At 45.6% G+C, this 20,038-nt stretch overlaps 1 protein-coding gene across 1 annotated transcript in view; it reads right to left on the reverse strand.

The window, feature by feature from the left end:
* Positions 1 to 1,539: 1,539 nt before the first annotated feature.
* dnai1.2 (dynein, axonemal, intermediate chain 1, paralog 2) overlaps positions 1,540 to 20,038 on the reverse strand; it is a 36,700-nt gene continuing 18,201 nt past the window's right edge. The window contains exons 18-20 of the mRNA XM_036950223.1: positions 18,265 to 18,364; positions 15,874 to 16,059; positions 1,540 to 2,010 (exon numbers count right to left, since the gene is read on the reverse strand). Coding sequence (XP_036806118.1) covers positions 1,909 to 2,010; positions 15,874 to 16,059; positions 18,265 to 18,364 — 388 coding nt within the window. The 3' untranslated portion in view covers positions 1,540 to 1,908. The remainder of the gene's footprint in view (positions 2,011 to 15,873; positions 16,060 to 18,264; positions 18,365 to 20,038) is intronic.

The raw sequence follows: 20,038 nt of genomic DNA on the forward strand, positions 1-20,038 counted from the left end.
GATTTGAGAACTATAGGACATAAAACAATCTCTCCAATATACAGTGCTGTATCATTAGAAGAAATGTATTTTTTGGTAAGGAAAATCGAGGGTTGAATTACATTTTTTCCCCAAAATGAAAGCATAGACTGCTTTCTGGGACTGATACTTTACTCTAATATATTAATATTTTAAAGGTTGTTCTTCAGTATTACAAGAATGAAAGCGAAGATGAAGCCTTGGAGCAAGTTAAAAGCTTAAAAGCAGTTGTTACATTTTTGATGTGGAGCTTGAGTCGAGGAACTATATATATATATATTTTTAATTATATCATACTGACATCATCTGTCCTGCACAAGTATCACAACATCAAGAGCTCTAGAATCATTCTAGTTGGCGCCAGTCTACCCACCCACAGATATTTTAATAGATTCCCACCATATACTCTTACGCTGAGACTACAGTTAAAGAGAGCCCACTCTAGTGTTGGGTGACTTGTTTCAGTTGACTCAGATCCTGTTTGGTTTGTGTCATGGAGTCCGGGGAGAGACTGGGGCTGTCCACGGCAGCTGTGGTGGCCATCGCCTGCAATGCCCTGGTGGCCATCCTCCTCCTTGTCCTCTTCCTCATCATCTACAGGGCCTGCAAGGTGCCCTCCAGCCAGGAGAGGGTGCCAGTGCTGGCTGTTCCCGCTGGGCAGCCGCAACAGAGCAGCGAACACAAGTACTTGCTGACCTCCTGACTGGCAGCTAGAGAGAGTGAGCACCACAGCGTATATTAAATGCTCCGGGAGGTACTGTATAGTAGAGGAATAGACTGATCCCCTGTATAGTAGACCGAATAGACTGATCTCTACTAGCCAACTGGCTAGTAGAGGAATGGGCGCCAGACAAATTGGCTCTAACTGCATGTCAACTGTCAAGCAGACAGCACCCACTGGCCCTCTTAAAAATCTAAGTATAACTGTTCCTCTTAACTTCAGCAGCTGAATGAATGAAACAACCTGTAACAGTTAAAAATGTGGTCTTGGTCCTTGATAGTACTGACATGTATAATGGAATGCAGGCTTAAATGTGTTATACACACACACAACTTAGTGAGGTCAAAGACACATGGTTTAACACAAGGTTAATTCATCTGAAGTCAAAGAGGCTAGATCCTTGAGTGTCTGAGGACTGGACCAGACTTCTCCGAATGACTGGACTTCTCCAAAGCTTCTAAATGCTTCTAATTTCAGACATTTTCTTGCGAAGAAAAACAAGCCTGTGTGTATTGACGGTAACAGCGGGCTGTGTGGAGTGTGCGTCATGGTCACTCATACATAGCAGTGGTCTTTGAGAGAAGCATAAAGTGTTATGTAAGGAGCTTAGAGGCTTTGTTCACTTTGTCCTCTTAAAATGTGGTCCTCTCAGTACTAACCTCCTTTGGTACAGTGTCAATGACAGCCCACACATTGTTGTAGGACAGCACTCCTACAACTCCTATTATGTGACTTGTTCTGACGAGGACATAGCATCTCTTCCCCTTCACAACAAAAATAACAAGACGTGCCAGACATTGGAATGATAAATATTTTTTATTAATATTTCCAAACAAACTGAGCTACTCTGTTTTCCAAAACCAAAAAATATAACCCAAAGCTTGAGTGGTTTTGCCGCATCAGGTAAAGGAGACGTTGCTGGTTGCACACTGACTATCTATATGTTTAGTATAGTGCACAGCGCAAGAGTGAGAAAAACAGTAGGCTAGATTGCACAGATTCAATAGACCGCACTATACTTCAACATGGGAAGGAACGGTGGCTTTAGTATGCAGCTTTAGAAGACAGAAGACAGTAGTAATAAGGCATGACTGGTGGTGGGTTTATAACTGGAGTGCAGTAGTAGAAATAGTGGGCGACTACAGTCCTGCATGATGTTGTCATAGTTTCTAAGCATTGCTGTTCTCTGGCTCCCGCAGTAAACTCAGCAGCTTCTCCATCTTGGCGATCTCCACCTCAGGCCCCTTGGGCAGCTCCTGACCCTTCTTCTCCTGGTGAGAGACACAGTAGCACACATGTCAAATACTGCAGGGGAAACAACTTGACCTTAATGAAGAAACACATACACTGAAAACAAGCTGGGAAGGAAGGGATGGTAAACAAAGGCAAGATAAAAGACCTGGAGAAATGCATTCCAATAAAAGCCTTTCTTTCCGGAGACTAAGAAATTAGAAAAAGGCAGACTTGCAGAGCGTGCAACTTCCAATATGGAATGTGTTATTGGCAGTTAAAACTCATCCATTGTTGACTTCAAACGTGGCCAACAAGAGGTAAAGGAAGTGGTCCAACATGGTGTCCGGTGGTAATGTGGCCACCTGGCACTTCACCCATGCTGTTCTGGAGGTTCATCATTTCTCCCTGGGAGGACATCAAGTACCTCCTCCTTATCTGAGATCATCACTATGGTTACCGACCTGGCTGATGGAACACTGTGTATCCTGGGGTGAGACTTTAATTGAATTAGCATCCTTTGGATTATTTACTCGAGAGCGCTGGTTATTTTCAGCGGTCCTTGCCCAACCTTGTAAACTGGTAAGGACTAAGGAAGGGTATGATTCAATCCAACATGCATTGCGGTACATGTCATGCACAGAGTGCTTTAACACTCTTGAAAAACACTAATGCTGTTTCTAGAAGTTGCAAGGTAGAAGTGCGAGGACAGGTGGGCAGACCCGACATAGGGGAATATTTTCATTAAGATACTATCTGTTTAAATATGCCCCCTCTCTCTGTTTAAGGCATTTCATCATATCTGATAGATACGGGAGAGAGAGAGAAAGCTGAATGGGCAGAGATGATAAGTAGTGGAGTGAGATCCATCTTTCTCCACCCATCCCATTCCTGTTCCTGCTTCCTGCTCCACCCCTCATACAACATCACTACAGTATACTATATTATAGGGATCCTCAAAGCTCAAAGGGCTGTGCTGTAGAGTGTTATATAGCACAGGGACCTTCACACACACACACAGCAGTTAAACATGGTGGTCTAATATTGCATTTATGGAAATTCAGTGACAGAGCACTGCAATATCCACAGATTACAAAAATATATTTTGCAAAAATGCTACAGATGACTTGATGCTGTAGTGGATGACCTGATTTAGGCAGTGGTACAGTGAGTAGATGGCTGACTGGCCTTGAAAAAATACATCTCATTCATAACCTTTTTTAGAAAGCTTTTACCGAGGGGGAGCTTATCTTGTCGGCATGCATGGGACAGAGATCTTCAAATCATGGCACTTGTCCTACCTATTTCAATAGGATTTCTCTCAATGTTGAGAGGTTATGCATATAGATGAGACCCCAGTACTGCATTGCAGACTAATAATACGCATAGGCTCCTAAATCAGGGGCTTGTTCATGAGGGTGCAATGTTACAGGGCATGCAGATAGATATACTGTAGAACAGTGGTTCTCAATTGGTTTTGCCTCGGGACCCAAATTTAACCAGGTTGTCTCAGTCGCAATCCAATATTCACATTGCGAATAATGTTTTGCCAAAATGCAAGCTGGAAAACTATTTTTGATGCTATATTGATAGTAAATTTAACAATAATATGACAACAGTCAAACATTTTTCATTGTCAATAATTCAATTTTGCCAATATTGTTTATGAATTATGTTAAGGTCACTGGTTTGTGATCACAAAATCAACCAAATTCGCTAAATACCGCTGCTAACAATACTGTGATTGAAGAAAAATTGTTAAGATGTTAAATTAAATATAAAAAAATGTAGGATCATTATGATGTCTACACTTGTTCTTCCTGGTTTTAGTCACAGTGGTGTAAAGTACTAAAGTAAAAATACATTAATGTACTACAATAAATCATTTTTTGGGGTATATGTAAAAATACAAAATATGTACTTTACTATTTATATTTTTGACAACTTTTGACAACTTTCACCTTTACTTCACTAAATAATGTACTTATTACTCCATACATTTTCCCTGACACACAAATTACTCATTACATTTTCAATGCTTAGCAGGACAGGAAAATGGTCCAATTCACACACGTATCATCCCTACTGCCTCAGATTTTGCGGATTCACTAAACACATGCTTTGTTTGTAAATTATGTCTGAGTGTTGGAGTGTGCCCCTGGCTATCTGTAAATAAATAAAAACAAGAAAATTGTTCCATCTGGTTTGCTTAATATAAGCTATTTGCAATGATTAATACTTTTAATTTTGATACTTAAGTATATTTTTGCAATTACATTTACTTTTGATACTTAAGTATATTTAAAACCAAATACATTTGGACTATTACCCAATTAGTATTTTACTGGGTGACATTCACTTTTACTTGAAATCAGGATAAGGTAAGACCCAGATGCAGACTGTGTCGAATTAACGTTTATTATAGCAACAGAGGCAAAGGTACATGACAGCAGGCAGGCTAAGGGTCAGGACAAGCAAGGGTCAAAAACCAGGAAGGCGAGAAAAAAAAAGGGTCTGGGGAAAGACAGGAGCTGACAAGACGAATGCTGGTAAGCTTGACAAACAAGACGAACTGGCAACAGACAAAACAGAGAACACAGGTATAAATACACAGGGGATCATGGGAAAGATGGGTGACACCTGGAGGGGGGTGGAGACAATCACAAAGACAGGTGAAACAGATCAGGGCGTGAAAGTACCCCCTCACCCTCCTCTAGGGGCGCAACCTGACGTCCTACCTGGGCGCATACCAGGTTGACCGGGGTGCCGACGGTTGAAGTCAGCGATGAGGGCTGGGTCCAGGATGTCTCTAGCAGGGACCCAGCACCTCTCCTCTGGGCCATAACCCTCCCAGTCAACCAGGTACTGGAAAACCCTGCCCCGTGGTCAAACCCTCAGGAGGCCTCAGGAGGCGTCTCACGATACCTGGAGGTGGTCTTGAGGAGGGCCCTCCTCCTGGCTCTCCTCCAGGTACGACAACAGTGGCAGACAAACATCTGGGCAGAAGGTATGCCGACCTCCTCTTCCTGCTCAGGGAAGAGCGGGGGCTGATACCCCAGGGAACACTCAAAGGGAGATAGGCCCGTGGCAGAGCAGGGAAGGGTGTTGCGGGCATATTCGACGCACACAAGCTGCTGGCTCCAGGTGGTGGGGTTGGCAGAGACCAGGCAGCGCAGGGTGGTCTCGAGGTCCTGGTTGGCTTGCTCCGACTGGCCGTTGGACAAGGGGTGGAACCCGGAGGACAGACTGACCCAATGAGGGTGCAGAAAAACTTCCAGAACTGGGATGAGAACTGAGGACCCCGGTCGGAGACTCTGTCCACGGGCAGTCCATGGATCTGGAAGACGTGCTGCACCATGAGCTGGGCAGTCTCTTTGACAGATGGTAGTTTGGGGAGAGGAATGAAGTGGGCGGCTTTAGAGAACTGATCCACCACAGTCAGGATGGCGGTGTTGCCATCAGTTGGAGGAAGACCCATGACAAAGTCCACGGAGATGTAAGACCAGGGACGGTGGGGACAGGCAGAGGATAGAGGAAACCAGTCAGAGCTTGCCGAAGAGTCTTGTTCTGTGCACAAACTGTGCAAGCGGTGACGAATGTGGACACGCCTGGGACCATGGTAGGCCACCAAAAGCGCAGTTGCACAAAGGCCAGGGTCCGACGGGCTCCCGGGTGGCAGGCCAGCCTAGAGCAGTGGGCCCACTCTAGGACCGCGGAGAGGATGGTGTCGGGAACGAACACCCGGTCATTAGCCCCCCCCCCCCCGGGGTTTGGCTAGGAACGCAGTGCCTCACGAACCTGCTTCCCTATTCCCCAGCTGAGTGCCGTCACCAGGCATGAGGTAGGAAGGATGGTCTCGGGTTCCAGGGTAGTAGTCATGGGGCTATAGCGGCGGGACAGTGCATCCGGCTTGACATTCTTGGATCCTGGCCGGCACAAGAGGGAGAAGTTTGAACCGTGTGAAAAGCAGTGCCCATCTGGCTTGCCTGGAGTTGAGGCGCTTGGCGGTGCGGAGATACTCTAGGTTCTTGTGGTCAGTCCACGCGATGAACGGATGTTCCGCCCCCTCCAGCCAGTGTCTCCATTCCTCCAACACCATCTTCACCGTGAGAAGCTCCCGATTCCCTACATCGTAGTGGCTTTGAGGCGATGGGAGAAGGCACAAGGATGTAGCTTGAGGTCAAGGGCAGAATGCTGGGACAGGACAGCCCCCCCACCTCCACCACGAACTGACAGGTTGGGTCCGGATGAACCAGGATGGTCTGGGGCACCTTCCAAGCCCCCAGGAAGATGTCCCGGGGCAGGTTGCACTTACTTCGGTCAATGGGCGTGGCAGAATGGGCTCCAGCCTATGATGGCACCAGTAGACCATTAACAATGAGGGGATTGTGTCATTGGAGCCAGGAGAATCCCAATACCACGGGAATCAGAGGGGACTTGATGAGCAGGAACCGAATAGCCTCGCTGTGGTTCCCTGACACCCATAGGTGGATGGGAGTGGTGTTATGGGTGACTTGGCTTATAGAGCACCTGTCCAGTGCTCCAACGTCCATGGGAATGGACTGACCTAAGAATTTTTACTAGGATAAAATGTCAGTAATTGTGAAAAACTGAGTTTAAATGTATTTGGATAAAGGTGTATGTAAACTTCTGACTTCAACTGTAGTTGAGATTCTTCAAAGTAGCCAACCTTTGCCTTGATGACAGTTTTGCACACTCATTCTCTCAACCAGCTTCACGAGGAATGCTTTTCCAACAGTCTTGAAGGAGATCCCACATATGCTGAGCACTTGTTGGCTAATTTTCCTTCACTCTGTGGTCCAACTGATACCAAACCATCTAAATTGGGTTGAGGTCGGGGGATTATGGAGGCCAGGTCATCTGATGCAGCACTCAATCACTCTCTTTGGTCAAATAGCCCTTACACAGCCTAGAGGTGTGTTTTGGGTCATTGTCCTGTTGAAAAACTAATTATAGTCCCACTAAGTGCAAACCAGATGGGATGGCGTTTTGCTGCAGAATGCTGTGGTAGCCATACTGGTTAAGATTGCCTTGAATTTTAAATAAATATCTGACAGTGTCACTAGCAAAGCACCCCCGAACCATCACACCTCCTCCTTTATGCTTCACGTTGGGAACCACACATGCGAAGGTCATCCGTTCACCTACTCTGCGTCTTGCAAAGACACGGCGGTTGGAACCAAAAATCTCAAATTTGGACTCATCAGACCAAAGGTCAGATTTCCAGTGGTCTAATGTCCATTGCTCATGTTTCTTGGGCCAAGCATGTCTCTTATTATTATTGGTGTCCTTTAGTAGTGGTTTCTTTGCAGAAATTCGACCATGAAGGTCTGATTCACGCAGTCTCATCTGAACAGTTGATGTTGAGATGTCTGCTACTGGAACTATGTGAAGCATCTATTTGGGCTGCAATTTCTGAGGTGCAGATAACTCTAATGAACTTATCCTCTGCAGCAGAGATAACTCTGGGTCTTCCTTTCCTGTGGCGGTCCTCATGGGAGCCAGTTTCATCATAGCACTTGATGGTTTTTGCAACTGCACTTGAACAAATTTTAAAAGTTCTTGACATTTTCCGGATTGACCGACCTTCACGTCGTAAAGTAATGATGGACTGTCATTTCTCTTTGCTTATTTGAGCTGTTCTTGAAATAATATGGACTTGGTCTTTTACCAAATAGGGCTATCTTTTATATACCACCCCTACCTTGTCACAACACAACTGATTGGCTCAAACGCATTAGAAGGAAAGAAATCACACAAATTAACTTTTAACAAGGCAGACCTGTTAATTGAAATGCATTCCAGGTGACTACCTCATGAAGCTGGTTGAGAGAATGCCAAGAGTGTGCAAAGCTGTCAATAAGGCAAAGGTGGCTACTTTGAAGAATCTCAAATATAAAATGTATTTTGATTTGTTTAACACTTTTTTGGTTACTACATGATTCCATATGTGTTATTTCATAGTTTTCATGTCTTCACTATTATCCTACAAAGTAGAAAATAGTAAAAATAAATAAAAACCCTGGAATGCGTAGGTGTGTCCAAACTTTTCACTGGTACTGTATATATATATATATAATACACAGCCTAGCCTATCCTCAATGACCGAGATCCATGTAACTTTTACTCCAGCGATTCTCAACTGGTGAACACAAATTTGCGTCGAGGGAGGATTTGAATGTGTCTGAGTAAAAAGCTAGAGTAAAAGCTGTGTATTATGTCAGCTCTAGCCTATACATTGCATGTCTATCTGCAACGTTGTGAAGGTGGTAACTGTGAATACACATTACAGGTTCATTGGTGTGCCAGTGGACAAAGGAAGAGATGGCTCTGCTGTGTCCTGGGGCAACAGATTGAGTTTTGGGCAGGCTTTGTCTTTTCACTGTCAGTGGCTTTGGACAGCCACGGGAGAAGGAGGGGAGAGGCTGGTTGTCACAATGCTCCTAAATAAACATCTGGAGGGTGCTGTGCTGGGGATGAAGTTGGACAGATAAATGTTTGCCCTCAACTATATAACTTGGCTTAGAACTCGGGTCTCATCAACACCAACGATTCCCATTAATGATTAATTTAGTCGCTGAGAAACATCAGAGTCCAACTGTTAAATGCTCTGACGTGTACCGGAACTACAGCCGCGGCTAACCCCCAAAATGAGTGTAATTAATATGCCGTGACTTGACGCCTGATGTCCATGTTGTCCTTTATGTCAGAGACTCCTTCTCTTGGCCTGTGGTTACTGAGCGCACAGTGATTATAAACACCACACCTCATTAGCCACCACTATCAGAGGGTACAACGGGAGTGTGACTAATGAGATGGGAACAGCTGAAGGCTCCCGTGTCAAATTGGTTTTACTCTGTGAATTGCCCGGACCCTAACCCCCATGTTCTCCAGTGGAGCCATCAAGAGGGAACAAGAACTGAAACTGAGAATATATATATTCTCACCACAGTACAACGATCATTTAGAAACGGATGATCTAATTAAACAGATGAACAAACAAACAACTACTTCACGATGTGCAACCAAAGCTAATTGGACAGAGTGGGGGAGAGAGAGTGGTAGTCCCATGTTGAACCACACATACTATACACGTGATTCAATCCACTGTTTACATTGTACAAAGGCCTATGTGTAAGCACTTAGCGTAAAGAGAGGAGGGGGAAGAAAGAGGTGTGTGTGTGTGTGTGTCTCGAGGCCTAGAGGAGAGAGTAGCAGAGACAACATGACAGTGTTATTTATTGCATTATGCGTTGGGTGTGGGCATTGCTGATGATGAATCATTTGATCTGTTCCCAGCTGTGTAGAACAACAACAGACCTGTATGAATGATGCAAAGGCCAGATACATATCTAGAGTGGGATACAGCCACAGGTGAATAGTAAAGTTTCCCCACTCAAATGGAAAACACAGAATGTACAAGTAGTACACTGATGACGCTAGCAGAGTGTAGTCATTTTAATCTACGAAGGAAGTGAATCATCTTTGACCATTTTTGTCACGATAACCGCACGCCCCCTGAAATGTGATTTGTCATTTAGTATACTCTGCTCGTCTATCGGAGCATTGTTGATGCCAATTAGAAGCATTTGGCTTTGGAAGTCATTTTGATGTCTCATTGTAGCACTGAGATGCAAACAAGTGTGTTCCTTGAAGAAAGGCCATGCGTCAGCATGACATGAAATTACAAGTGACTGGAAAATACGTGGCCTTACTCAACTATCAAAGAATGAATACGGAGAGTATGAAAATAAACATGAGCACCTTAAAATGTCAGGTGCGTGAATGAGGACCCAAAAGCGAATTAACAAAACAGAGTTTCTTTAATGACGAAACACATGTAGGCTCAGATGGACAGGCAGATTCCGACAGGACAGGACAAGGTTAGATGAACTGGCAGATTCCGACAGGACAGGACAAGGTTGCAGCAAACACGACGATAGTCTGGTTCAGGCATGAGAAACACAAACGAGAATCCGACAAAGACAGAAGCAGGAACAGAGAGAGATATAGAGACCTAATCAGAGGGAAAAAGGGAACAGGTGGGAAAAGGGGTGAACGAGGTAGTTAGAGGAGACAAGGAACAGCTGGGGGAAGGAGGGTAAGAAAAGGTAACCTAATACGACCAGCAGAGGGAGACAGGGTGAAGAGAAAGAACAGGAACAAGACACAACATGACAATACATGACAGTACCCCCCCACTCACCGAGCGCCTCCTGGCGCACTCGAGGAGGAAACCTGGCGGCAACGGAGGAAATCATCGATCAGCGAACGGTCCAGCACGTCCCGAGAGGGAACCCAACTCCTTTCCTCAGGACCGTACCCCTCCCAATCCACTAGGTACTGATGACCACGGCCCCGAGGACGCATGTCCAAAATCTTACGGACCCTGTAGATAGGTGCGCCCTCGACAAGGATGGGGGGGGGGGGGGGGGGGGGGGGGGGGGGGAGACGAGCGGGAGCGCGAAGAACGGGCTTAACACAGGAGACATGGAAGACCGGGTGGACGCGACGAAGATATCGCGGAAGAAGAAGTCGCACTGCGACAGGATTAATGATCTGAGAAATACGGAACGGACCAATGAACCGCGGGGTCAGCTTGCGAGAAGCTGTCTTAAGGGGAAGGTTCTGAGTGGAGAGCCAAACTCTCTGACCGCGACAATATCTAGGACTCTTAGTTCTACGCTTATTAGCGGCTCTCACAGTCTGCCCCCTATAACGGCAAAGTGCAGACCTGACCCTCTTCCAGGTGCGCTCGCAACGTTGGACAAAAGCCTGAGCGGAGGGGACGCTGGACTCGGCGAACTGAGACGAGAACAGCGGAGGCTGGTACCCGAGGCTACTCTGAAAAGGAGATAGCCCGGTCGCAGACGAAGGAAGCGAGTTGTGGGCGTATTCTGCCCAAGGGAGCTGTTCTGACCAAGACGCAGGGTTACGAAAAGAAAGACTGCGTAAGATGCGACCAATAGTCTGATTGGCCCGTTCTGCTTGACCGTTAGACTGGGGGTGAAAGCCGGAAGAGAGACTGACGGAAGCCCCAATCAAACGGCAAAACTCCCTCCAAAATTGAGACGTGAATTGCGGACCCCTGTCCGAAACGACGTCTGACGGAAGGCCATGAATTCTGAAAACATTCTCGATGATGATTTGTGCCGTCTCTTTAGCAGAAGGAAGCTTAGCAAGGGGAATAAAATGAGCCGCCTTAGAGAACCTATCGACAACCGTAAGAATAACAGTCTTCCCCGCTGACGAAGGCAGTCCGGTGATAAAATCTAAGGCGATGTGAGACCACGGTCGAGAGGGAATGGGAAGCGGCCTGAGACGGCCGGCAGGAGGGGAGTTACCGGACTTAGTCTGCGCGCAGACCGAACAAGCAGCCACGAAACGACGCGTGTCATGCTCCCGGGTGGGCCACCAAAAACGCTGGCGAATGGAAGCAAGCGTACCCCGAACGCCAGGGTGGCCGGCTAACTTGGCAGAGTGAGCCCACTGAAGAACGGCCAGACGAGTAGGAACGGGAACGAAAAGAAGGTTCCTAGGACAAGCGCGCGGCGACGGAGTGTGAGTGAGTGCTTGCTTTACCTGCCTCTCAATTCCCCAGACAGTCAACCCGACAACACGCCCCTCAGGGAGAATCCCCTCGGGGTCAGTGGAGGCTACTGAAGAACTGAAGAGACGAGATAAAGCATCAGGCTTGGTGTTCTTAGAGCCCGGACGATAAGAAATCACGAACTCGAAACGAGCGAAAAACAGCGCCCAACGAGCCTGACGCGCATTAAGTCGTTTGGCAGAACGGATGTACTCAAGGTTCCTATGGTCAGTCCAAACGACAAAAGGAACGGTCGCCCCCTCCAACCACTGTCGCCATTCGCCTAGGGATAAGCGGATGGCGAGCAGTTTGCGGTTTCCCACATCATAGTTACGTTCCGACGGCGACAGGCGATGAGAAAAATACGCGCAAGGGTGGACCTTGTCGTCAGAGAGGGAGCGCTGAGAAAGAATGGCTCCCACGCCCACCTCTGACGCGTCAACCTCGACAACGAACTGTCTAGAGACGTCAGGTGTAACAAGGATAGGTGCGGAAGTAAAACGATTCTTGAGGAGATCGAAAGCTCCCTGGGCGGAAACGGACCACTTAAAGCACGTCTTGACAGAAGTAAGGGCTGTGAGAGGAGCTGCCACCTGACCGAAATTACGGATGAAACGACGATAGAAGTTCGCGAAGCCGAGAAAGCGCTGCAGCTCGACGCGTGACTTAGGGACGGGCCAATCAATGACAGCTTGGACCTTAGCGGGATCCATCTTAATGCCTTCAGCGGAAATAACAGAACCGAGAAATGTGACGGAGGAGGCATGAAAAGTGCACTTCTCAGCCTTCACAAAAAGACAATTCTCTAAAAGGCGCTGGAGGACACGTCGAACGTGCTGAACATGAATCTGGAGTGACGGTGAAAAAATCAGGATATCGTCAAGGTAAACGAAAACAAAGATGTTCAGCATGTCTCTCAGGACGTCATTGACTAATGCCTGAAAGACAGCTGGAGCGTTAGCGAGGCCGAAAGGAAGAACCCGGTATTCAAAGTGCCCTAACGGAGTGTTAAATGCCGTCTTCCACTCATCCCCCTCCCTGATGCGCACGAGATGGTAAGCGTTACGAAGGTCCAACTTAGTGAAAAACCTGGGTCCCTGCAGGATCTCGAAGGCTGAAGACATAAGAGGAAGCGGATAACGATTCTTCACTGTTATGTCATTCAGCCCTCGATAATCTATGCAGGGACGCAGAGACCCGTCCTTCTTCTTGACAAAAAAAAACCCCGCTCCGGCGGGAGAGGAGGAGGGGACTATGGTACCGGCGTCAAGAGCTACAGACAAATAATCTTCGAGAGCCTTACGTTCGGGAGCCGACAGAGAGTATAGTCTACCCCGGGGGGGAGTGGTTCCCGGAAGGAGATCAATACTACAATCATACGACCGGTGTGGAGGAAGAGAGGTGGCCCTGGACCGACTGAACACCGTGCGCAGATCGTGATATTCCTCCGGCACCCCTGTCAAATCACCAGGCTCCTCCTGTGAAGAAGAGACAGAGGAAACAGGAGGGATAGCAGACATTAAACATTTCACATGACAAGAGACGTTCCAGGAGAGGATAGAATTACTAGACCAATTAATAGAAGGATTATGACAAACTAGCCAGGGATGGCCCAAAACAACAGGTGTAAAAGGTGAACGAAAAATCAAAAAATAAATGGTTTCGCTATGATTACCAGAGACAGTGAGGGTTAAAGGTAGCGTCTCACGCTGAATCCTGGGGAGAGGACTACCATCCAAAGCGAACAAGGCCGTGGGCTCCCTTAACTGTCTGAGAGGAATGTCATGTTCCCGAGCCCAGGTCTCGTCCATAAAACAGCCCTCCGCCCCAGAGTCTATCAAGGCACTGCAGGAAGCTGACGAACCGGTCCAGCGTAGATGGACCGACAAGGTAGTGCAGGATCTTGAAGGAGAGACAGGAGTAGTAGCGCTCACCAGTAGCCCTCCGCTTACTGATGAGCTCTGGCTTTTACTGGACATGAAGTGACAAAATGACCAGCGGAACCGCAATAGAGACAGAGGCGGTTGGTGATTCTCCGTTCCCTCTCTTTAGTCGAGATGCGGATACCTCCCAGCTGCATAGGCTCAGCACCCGAGCCGGCAGAGGAAGATGGTAGTGATGCGGAGAGGGGGGCAACGGAGAACGCGAGCTCCTTTCCACGAGCTCGGTGACGAAGATCAACCCGTCGCTCTATGCGAATAGCGAGTTCAATCAAGGAATCCACGCTGGAAGGAACCTCCCGGGAGAGAATCTCATCCTTTACCTCCGCGCGGAGACCCTCCAGAAAACGAGCGAGCAAAGCCGGCTCGTTCCAGTCACTGGAGGCAGCAAGAGTGCGAAACTCAATAGAGTAGTCTGTTATGGATCGATTACCTTGACATAGGGAAGACAGGACCCTGGAAGCTTCCTCCCCAAAAACAGATCGATCAAAAACCCGTATCATCTCCTCCTTAAAGTCCTGATACTGGTTAGTACACTCAGCCCTTGCCTCCCAGATTGCCGTGCCCCACTCACGAGCCCGTCCAGTAAGGAGAGATATGACGTAGGCGATACGAGCAGTGCTCCAGGAGTAAGTGTTGGGCTGGAGAGAAAACACAATATCACACTGGGTGAGGAACGAGCGGCATTCAGTGGGCTCCCCAAAGTAACACGGCGGGTTATTGATTCTGGGCTCCGGAGATTCGAAAGCCCTGGAAGTGGCCGGTGGATCGAGGCGGAGATGGTGAACCTGTTCTGTGAGGTTGGAGACTTGGGCGGCCAGGGTCTCAACGGCATGTCGAGCAGCAGACAATTCCTGCTCGTGTCTGCCTAGCATCGCTCCCTGGATCTCGACGGCTGAGTGGAGAGGATCTGAAGTAGCTGGGTCCATTCTTGGTCGGATTCTTCTGTCAGGTGCGTGAATGAGGACCCAAAAGCGAATTAACAAAACAGAGTTTCTTTAATGACGAAACACATGTAGGCTCAGATGGACAGGCAGATTCCGACAGGACAGGACAAGGTTAGATGAACTGGCAGATTCCGACAGGACAGGACAAGGTTGCAGCAAACACGACAATAGTCTGGTTCAGGCATGAGAAACACAAACGAGAATCCGACAAAGACAGAAGCAGGAACAGAGAGAGATATAGAGACCTAATCAGAGGGAAAAAGGGAACAGGTGGGAAAAGGGGTGAACGAGGTAGTTAGAGGAGACAAGGAACAGCTGGGGGAAGGAGGGTAAGAAAAGGTAACCTAATACGACCAGCAGAGGGAGACAGGGTGAAGAGAAAGAACAGGAACAAGACACAACATGACAAGACATGACATAAAAGGCTGAACACTCTGCCCTCAAATGGATATCTGCCACAAACAATCCCATACTGTAATAAAATATCACTCAATCCATTTTCACTTGAGCCCCCAGAGGTGAAAATAAACAAATGCACAAAGGCCTTCAATCAATGGCGTTTTATGGCAGCTAGACACATATAAGGTTTATTATAGGTTTTTCCTTTATGAGAAATGCATGTGACAAGGGCCGGCTACGCAGCGGCTGGCAATGAACAATTTAGTCCCCGATCGATGGCCGGCCCATTGAGATCAAGTCATCAGGAAGTGAAGAAACTGCATCTTCTTGTTTCCAAGGAGGGAAAAAACTCTCATCTCACTTTGTTGAAATCAGTAAACACTGAACTACTGCTCATCATTAGAGCACTGCTTATCTAATCGTTTTTTAATCATCAGTAGCACTGTGAGCTAGCTTTCCTTTCTGAAAATGGGTCTAAAGATCTAAAGTATCCAAAATGGCACCCTATTCCCATATATACTGCACTACTTTTGGTCCAAAATACTAATATAGGCAATAGGGTGCCATGGCTTCCTGTTGACTCAACACATCCTTGGTAAACTAGCGCTTGATTGTTAAACTAACTGTCCAGTGGAAATCTCACTTTTAAAAGTTAATTTTCTGTTAACTAATACACAAATAATGTTATTGACTCACCCTTTACCTGTATTTGTGGCCAAAGCATAAATTAGAGAAACAAAACACTTCAAAAACCTCAAACTTGTATCTCAATATCTCAAACAAACTGTTTAAAAAAAGCCTGCTATTTCCTCATGGAGAATGAGCTGGCCAATTAACGGCTTACTTAAATTAATGTTTTTAAATGACTGGTACACACCTACACCATTCTCTCGTTGGGGTATGCTCACACCATTCCAACAAAGAAAGGCTGCTTTTTTAACATACCACATTTCCATGCTAAGAGTTGCTGACACAGCTCCAGCGCTGCTGGGCTCTTTAGGCTCTTACCTTGGGTTTTTTGCGCAGGTTAGGCGAGAGCTTGAGGCTGGTAACATATCCTCGGTCGTCTCCCACGATGATGATGGGGTAGACGGGGTTAAACTCAATGTGAGTCAGCTTAGTCTTTTTCTTGGCCACCACCGGCTGCTGGCAGATGGCCTCATATTTGTTGATGCTAAGGTCAAAGGTATGAACCTGAGGAAAAAAAGCAAAAGATATATAGAAAGTTCGGGAGATTATCTCATGCGAATGCAAGGGGAGTCATTTGGTCAAACCTGAAAAGCAATACAATGTGGGATGGTGGAGAACAGAAATATGTTTGAACCTGCTGCCTTTTGGAATGAGTGTGAAAGCTGACTCATACTGTTTTTTATAGAAAGATATATGAGATATTCTCTAAAAAAAATTGAGTTGCGCATGTTGTTCCATCCTCATCTATTCCAGCTGGGAACCTCTGAGTGACAAACCAAATCAGCAAGGCAAGCGAGAGAGATTCTCAGTGGGGATGCAACTCGGACCATCTGGTGTTCGTACCAGTGTTTGCGCAACACTGAGAGAGTGTGTGTGTGTGCGCAATGTCTTGTTATTCAAATTACTCTGACAGGAAAAGCTTGCCTCTCCTGACATTTAGCATCACTGAAAATTGGTCCATTCATCAGTAAATACATGTCAACCAACACACACACACACACACACACAGTGTAGAGGGAGTATTTTGGTCATTAGTGGGAGTGACGAAGCAAGCAGCCCACATAGCCAGCAGTGACATTCTAAAGAAGGGCTGCCGTTGACCTCTAGGCTTGCTATCACTTATAATAGGGATTTTTCATCTCAATGAGACAACTATGAATGACTGTAAATATAATCCAAATTATACAAATTGTAGCAGTCATTAGACAAGTGGTACTGTATAGGACAAAAAACGAATGGTTGTATTGTGACAGTTTCAACCTTAACCGAGAATATTTCATATTCTCTTTCTGCTTAGAAACTGATGTTGCTGTGAAACTGCTTGAAAAACAAAATCTAGGCTATGCCATAGAAAGTTTTCTAGCAGCTAGGAACTGGATTAGATACAAAACAGGTCAATAAATGGTAATATCATACAATTGGGAAGTCTCTATTCTTCTTTATAGTTGAATCTAGGGAATATAAATGAGTGTAATTCCTTTCAATAATAATTGTGTTGTTATGGCTGTCAGTGTATTTCATTTGACATGGCTGAGAATGAGATAAAGGTATAGTGTTAATGGAAGGTATCTCTTTGGTTATGTGAATGTGGCCTTTTCCATTTCTACAGTAACTATTTATCCATCAAATGTTGAGGTAACTGGATTTCAGTAATTATTTGCCATTATTGAGGCTACTGTTGTGTTTGTGTTGAGTATTTTCTGGATACATGTTTTGTGAATTAGCCCAGATTTTTTATGTAGACTATTGCATCCTTTTGACTGTCTTTATCAGTGAACCATATCATTCCCTGTCTGTGGGGGACTGGGGAGGCCCAAACCCCTGGAGTACAGGACTCAGTTTTCAGCCATATCAGACACCATGCACACCGCAGAGTTTTCTAATCTGTCTGTTTGCAGACAAAGTGACAGAGCAGATGGTTCATAGCACATCGTCACATTGTTCATCGGCACTAATTTCCTTAATTTCACATGACAGGCAAAATAGAAAGCGAGAGAGAGAGAGAGAGAGAGAGAGAGAGAGAGAGAGAGAGAGAGAGAGAGAGAGAGAGAGAGAGAGAGAGAGAGAGAGAGAGAGAGAGAGAGAGAGAGAGAGAGAGAGAGAGAGAGAGAGAGAGAGAGAGAGAGAGAGAGAGAGAGAGAGAGAGAGAGAGAGAGAGAGAGAGAGAGAGAGAGAGAGAAACAGGATAATGTGATGAACTCCCAGGCAGGCCAGAGAGATGACAACCTCCACAGCTACTCCCGCATCAATGGACCGGCCAAGCCACTGAAGACCAATCACGTCAGTAGACCAATGACAACAGCTGGCTGGCGCGCTAACAACAGACACCGAGATAAACAGAACAAAATACTTGGAGAGTGCTGTAGTACAAATGACTCTGGGACGGACTCCATCAAACCTGCATTGGCAATGCTTATTGATTTCTTTCTTTTTGATGCAGACCATGTCTTCAGTACCCTTGTAATATAAGTTGTTTGTTACCTCTTAGCCATATAAGAGTCATTGTGTTAAACATATTTTTTGGAAGAAATTAAGATAGACAGACAGACATATATGTCCATTCACCGTTTGCTGCTCCTCAAAAAAAGTGATTTAAGCTTTTGTTAGTTAACAACGTTTTGACGACATTGGCCTTGATGGAGTTTCATAAAAACAACTTTTGAGTGAGAGGACATGCCTTGGTCTCTTTGCCTCTAATTGGTTACATACCTTGCCATCAGTGGTGACTGCAGCGAAGACAGTGGAGGAGTAAGGAGACCATGCCACATCTCCCACAGAGGCGTTCAGGTCAAAGGTGAACATTGGGGTCCTACAGAGACATGGACACTGAAGTATAAGGACTCCGTAATGGATACAAATACTAATACTATAAAATCTAGATTACGTTATTTACCTTAAAGATAGCAGAAAACAATACATCATAGACACCTTCTCTAAACTTTTGTAAGAGCAGGTCACATTACTTCATAAGTTCATCATAAGTACAAGTAAAAAGTTAGAGAGTAAAGAGTGAAAAAGACGAAGACAGACATTACTCTTCCCGAGTGAAAAAAAATAAAGAGAGAGAGAGGGCTTGAAAATAAAAATCAATAGCACCTCTTCAGGCTATATAGACTCCATTGGGTCGAGCCGATGAGTAAATGCAACCTGCGCCCTCCTCTTATCCCACCAAAGAGATCCTCTCCTCCCTGTCAGTGTATTATAAGGCATGTTATTTGCTCCTGTGAGGTCTTCAGGGTCTAGAGAGATGAGGCAGAGCGGGGAATGGGATCCAGGATGATAAGTTTGAAAGTGCGTGAACTGCAGTATCTTATATTCCATTCTTTCCAAAGAAAAGGAAGGAGACATGAACAGTGACTGTTATTGCTCCCAGTGGTGAGACTGTTTGGTGAACTGTATGAACAATACAATGGTTTGAAATGTTTGTCCTCAGTCTTTTGAGGTGCAGGCAGGCAGATAAGTAGCGCTAAAGACATGTGGAAAATAGAACCTGGTCAATGCCATGTCGGCAGATAACCTAGTGGTTAGAGTGTTGGGCCACTAATCAAAAGGTTGCTGGATCAAATCCCCGAACTGACAAGGTAAAAAAATCTGTCGTTCTGCCACTGAACAAGGCAGTTAACCCACTGTTCCCCGTTAGTCCATCATTCAAAATAAAATGACTTAAATGACTTGCCTGGTTTAAAAAAATCTATCCAAAATATCTTTGGAGTGATTTTTCATTAAATGAGAACAAAACAGATTGGGTCACACTGATTCCAAAGTGGTATCAGGCAGTTAAAGAACACATTTACTCTAAATCGTTTCTGTTAACTAAGATACAAAGTAGGCTAGAAATCAACGTTTATTGGTCGCATACACAGATTTGCAGGTGCAGCCAAATGCTTGTATTTTGTCAATCAAAAAGTGGTGCAGCCAGTCCATAGACTAGAGAGATAGTTATTCTATGTAGATAAACAGACAGATAGCACATGAAGCTACTGAAAGAAACTAGCATGTCAAGAGAGTGCGGGGTAAGCTGAATGATTTTATTCGTTTATCACAGGCTGCCAGGCTGAAGTCCTGATTTCTGTAACCTGCAGAGAAATCTATAACACTACTTCTGACATTTTGTGACTCAGGCTAGATCTGATCTGAGACGCATGACTCATCACTCACAGGCCATTCAGATAGATGGAGTTACAAGGGCTTGTATCAACAGGAAAAAGTAGTTCCGACCTAATCAATCCACACGATCTTATTCAAATGACCATTTACGTGTGCAGAGGGACTACTGTTCAACTACTGCTGAACTAAATAAGTGGCTCCTTCACCATGCTCCCTAAACAATGTAGAATCAATTTCTGAAAAAGTATTCTGTTTTAAGAAGGTCATACCAAGGATCATTTTGCTATTTGATTTAGAATGTTAAGACCCCTTGAAGTATCAAAAAAATACATAAAACAATTATTTTATGAAAATTTTTATTTGGCATTACTGCTAT

The sequence above is a fragment of the Oncorhynchus mykiss genome, chromosome 17 (genome assembly GCF_013265735.2).
Source record: "Oncorhynchus mykiss isolate Arlee chromosome 17, USDA_OmykA_1.1, whole genome shotgun sequence".
NCBI lineage: Eukaryota > Metazoa > Chordata > Actinopteri > Salmoniformes > Salmonidae > Oncorhynchus > Oncorhynchus mykiss.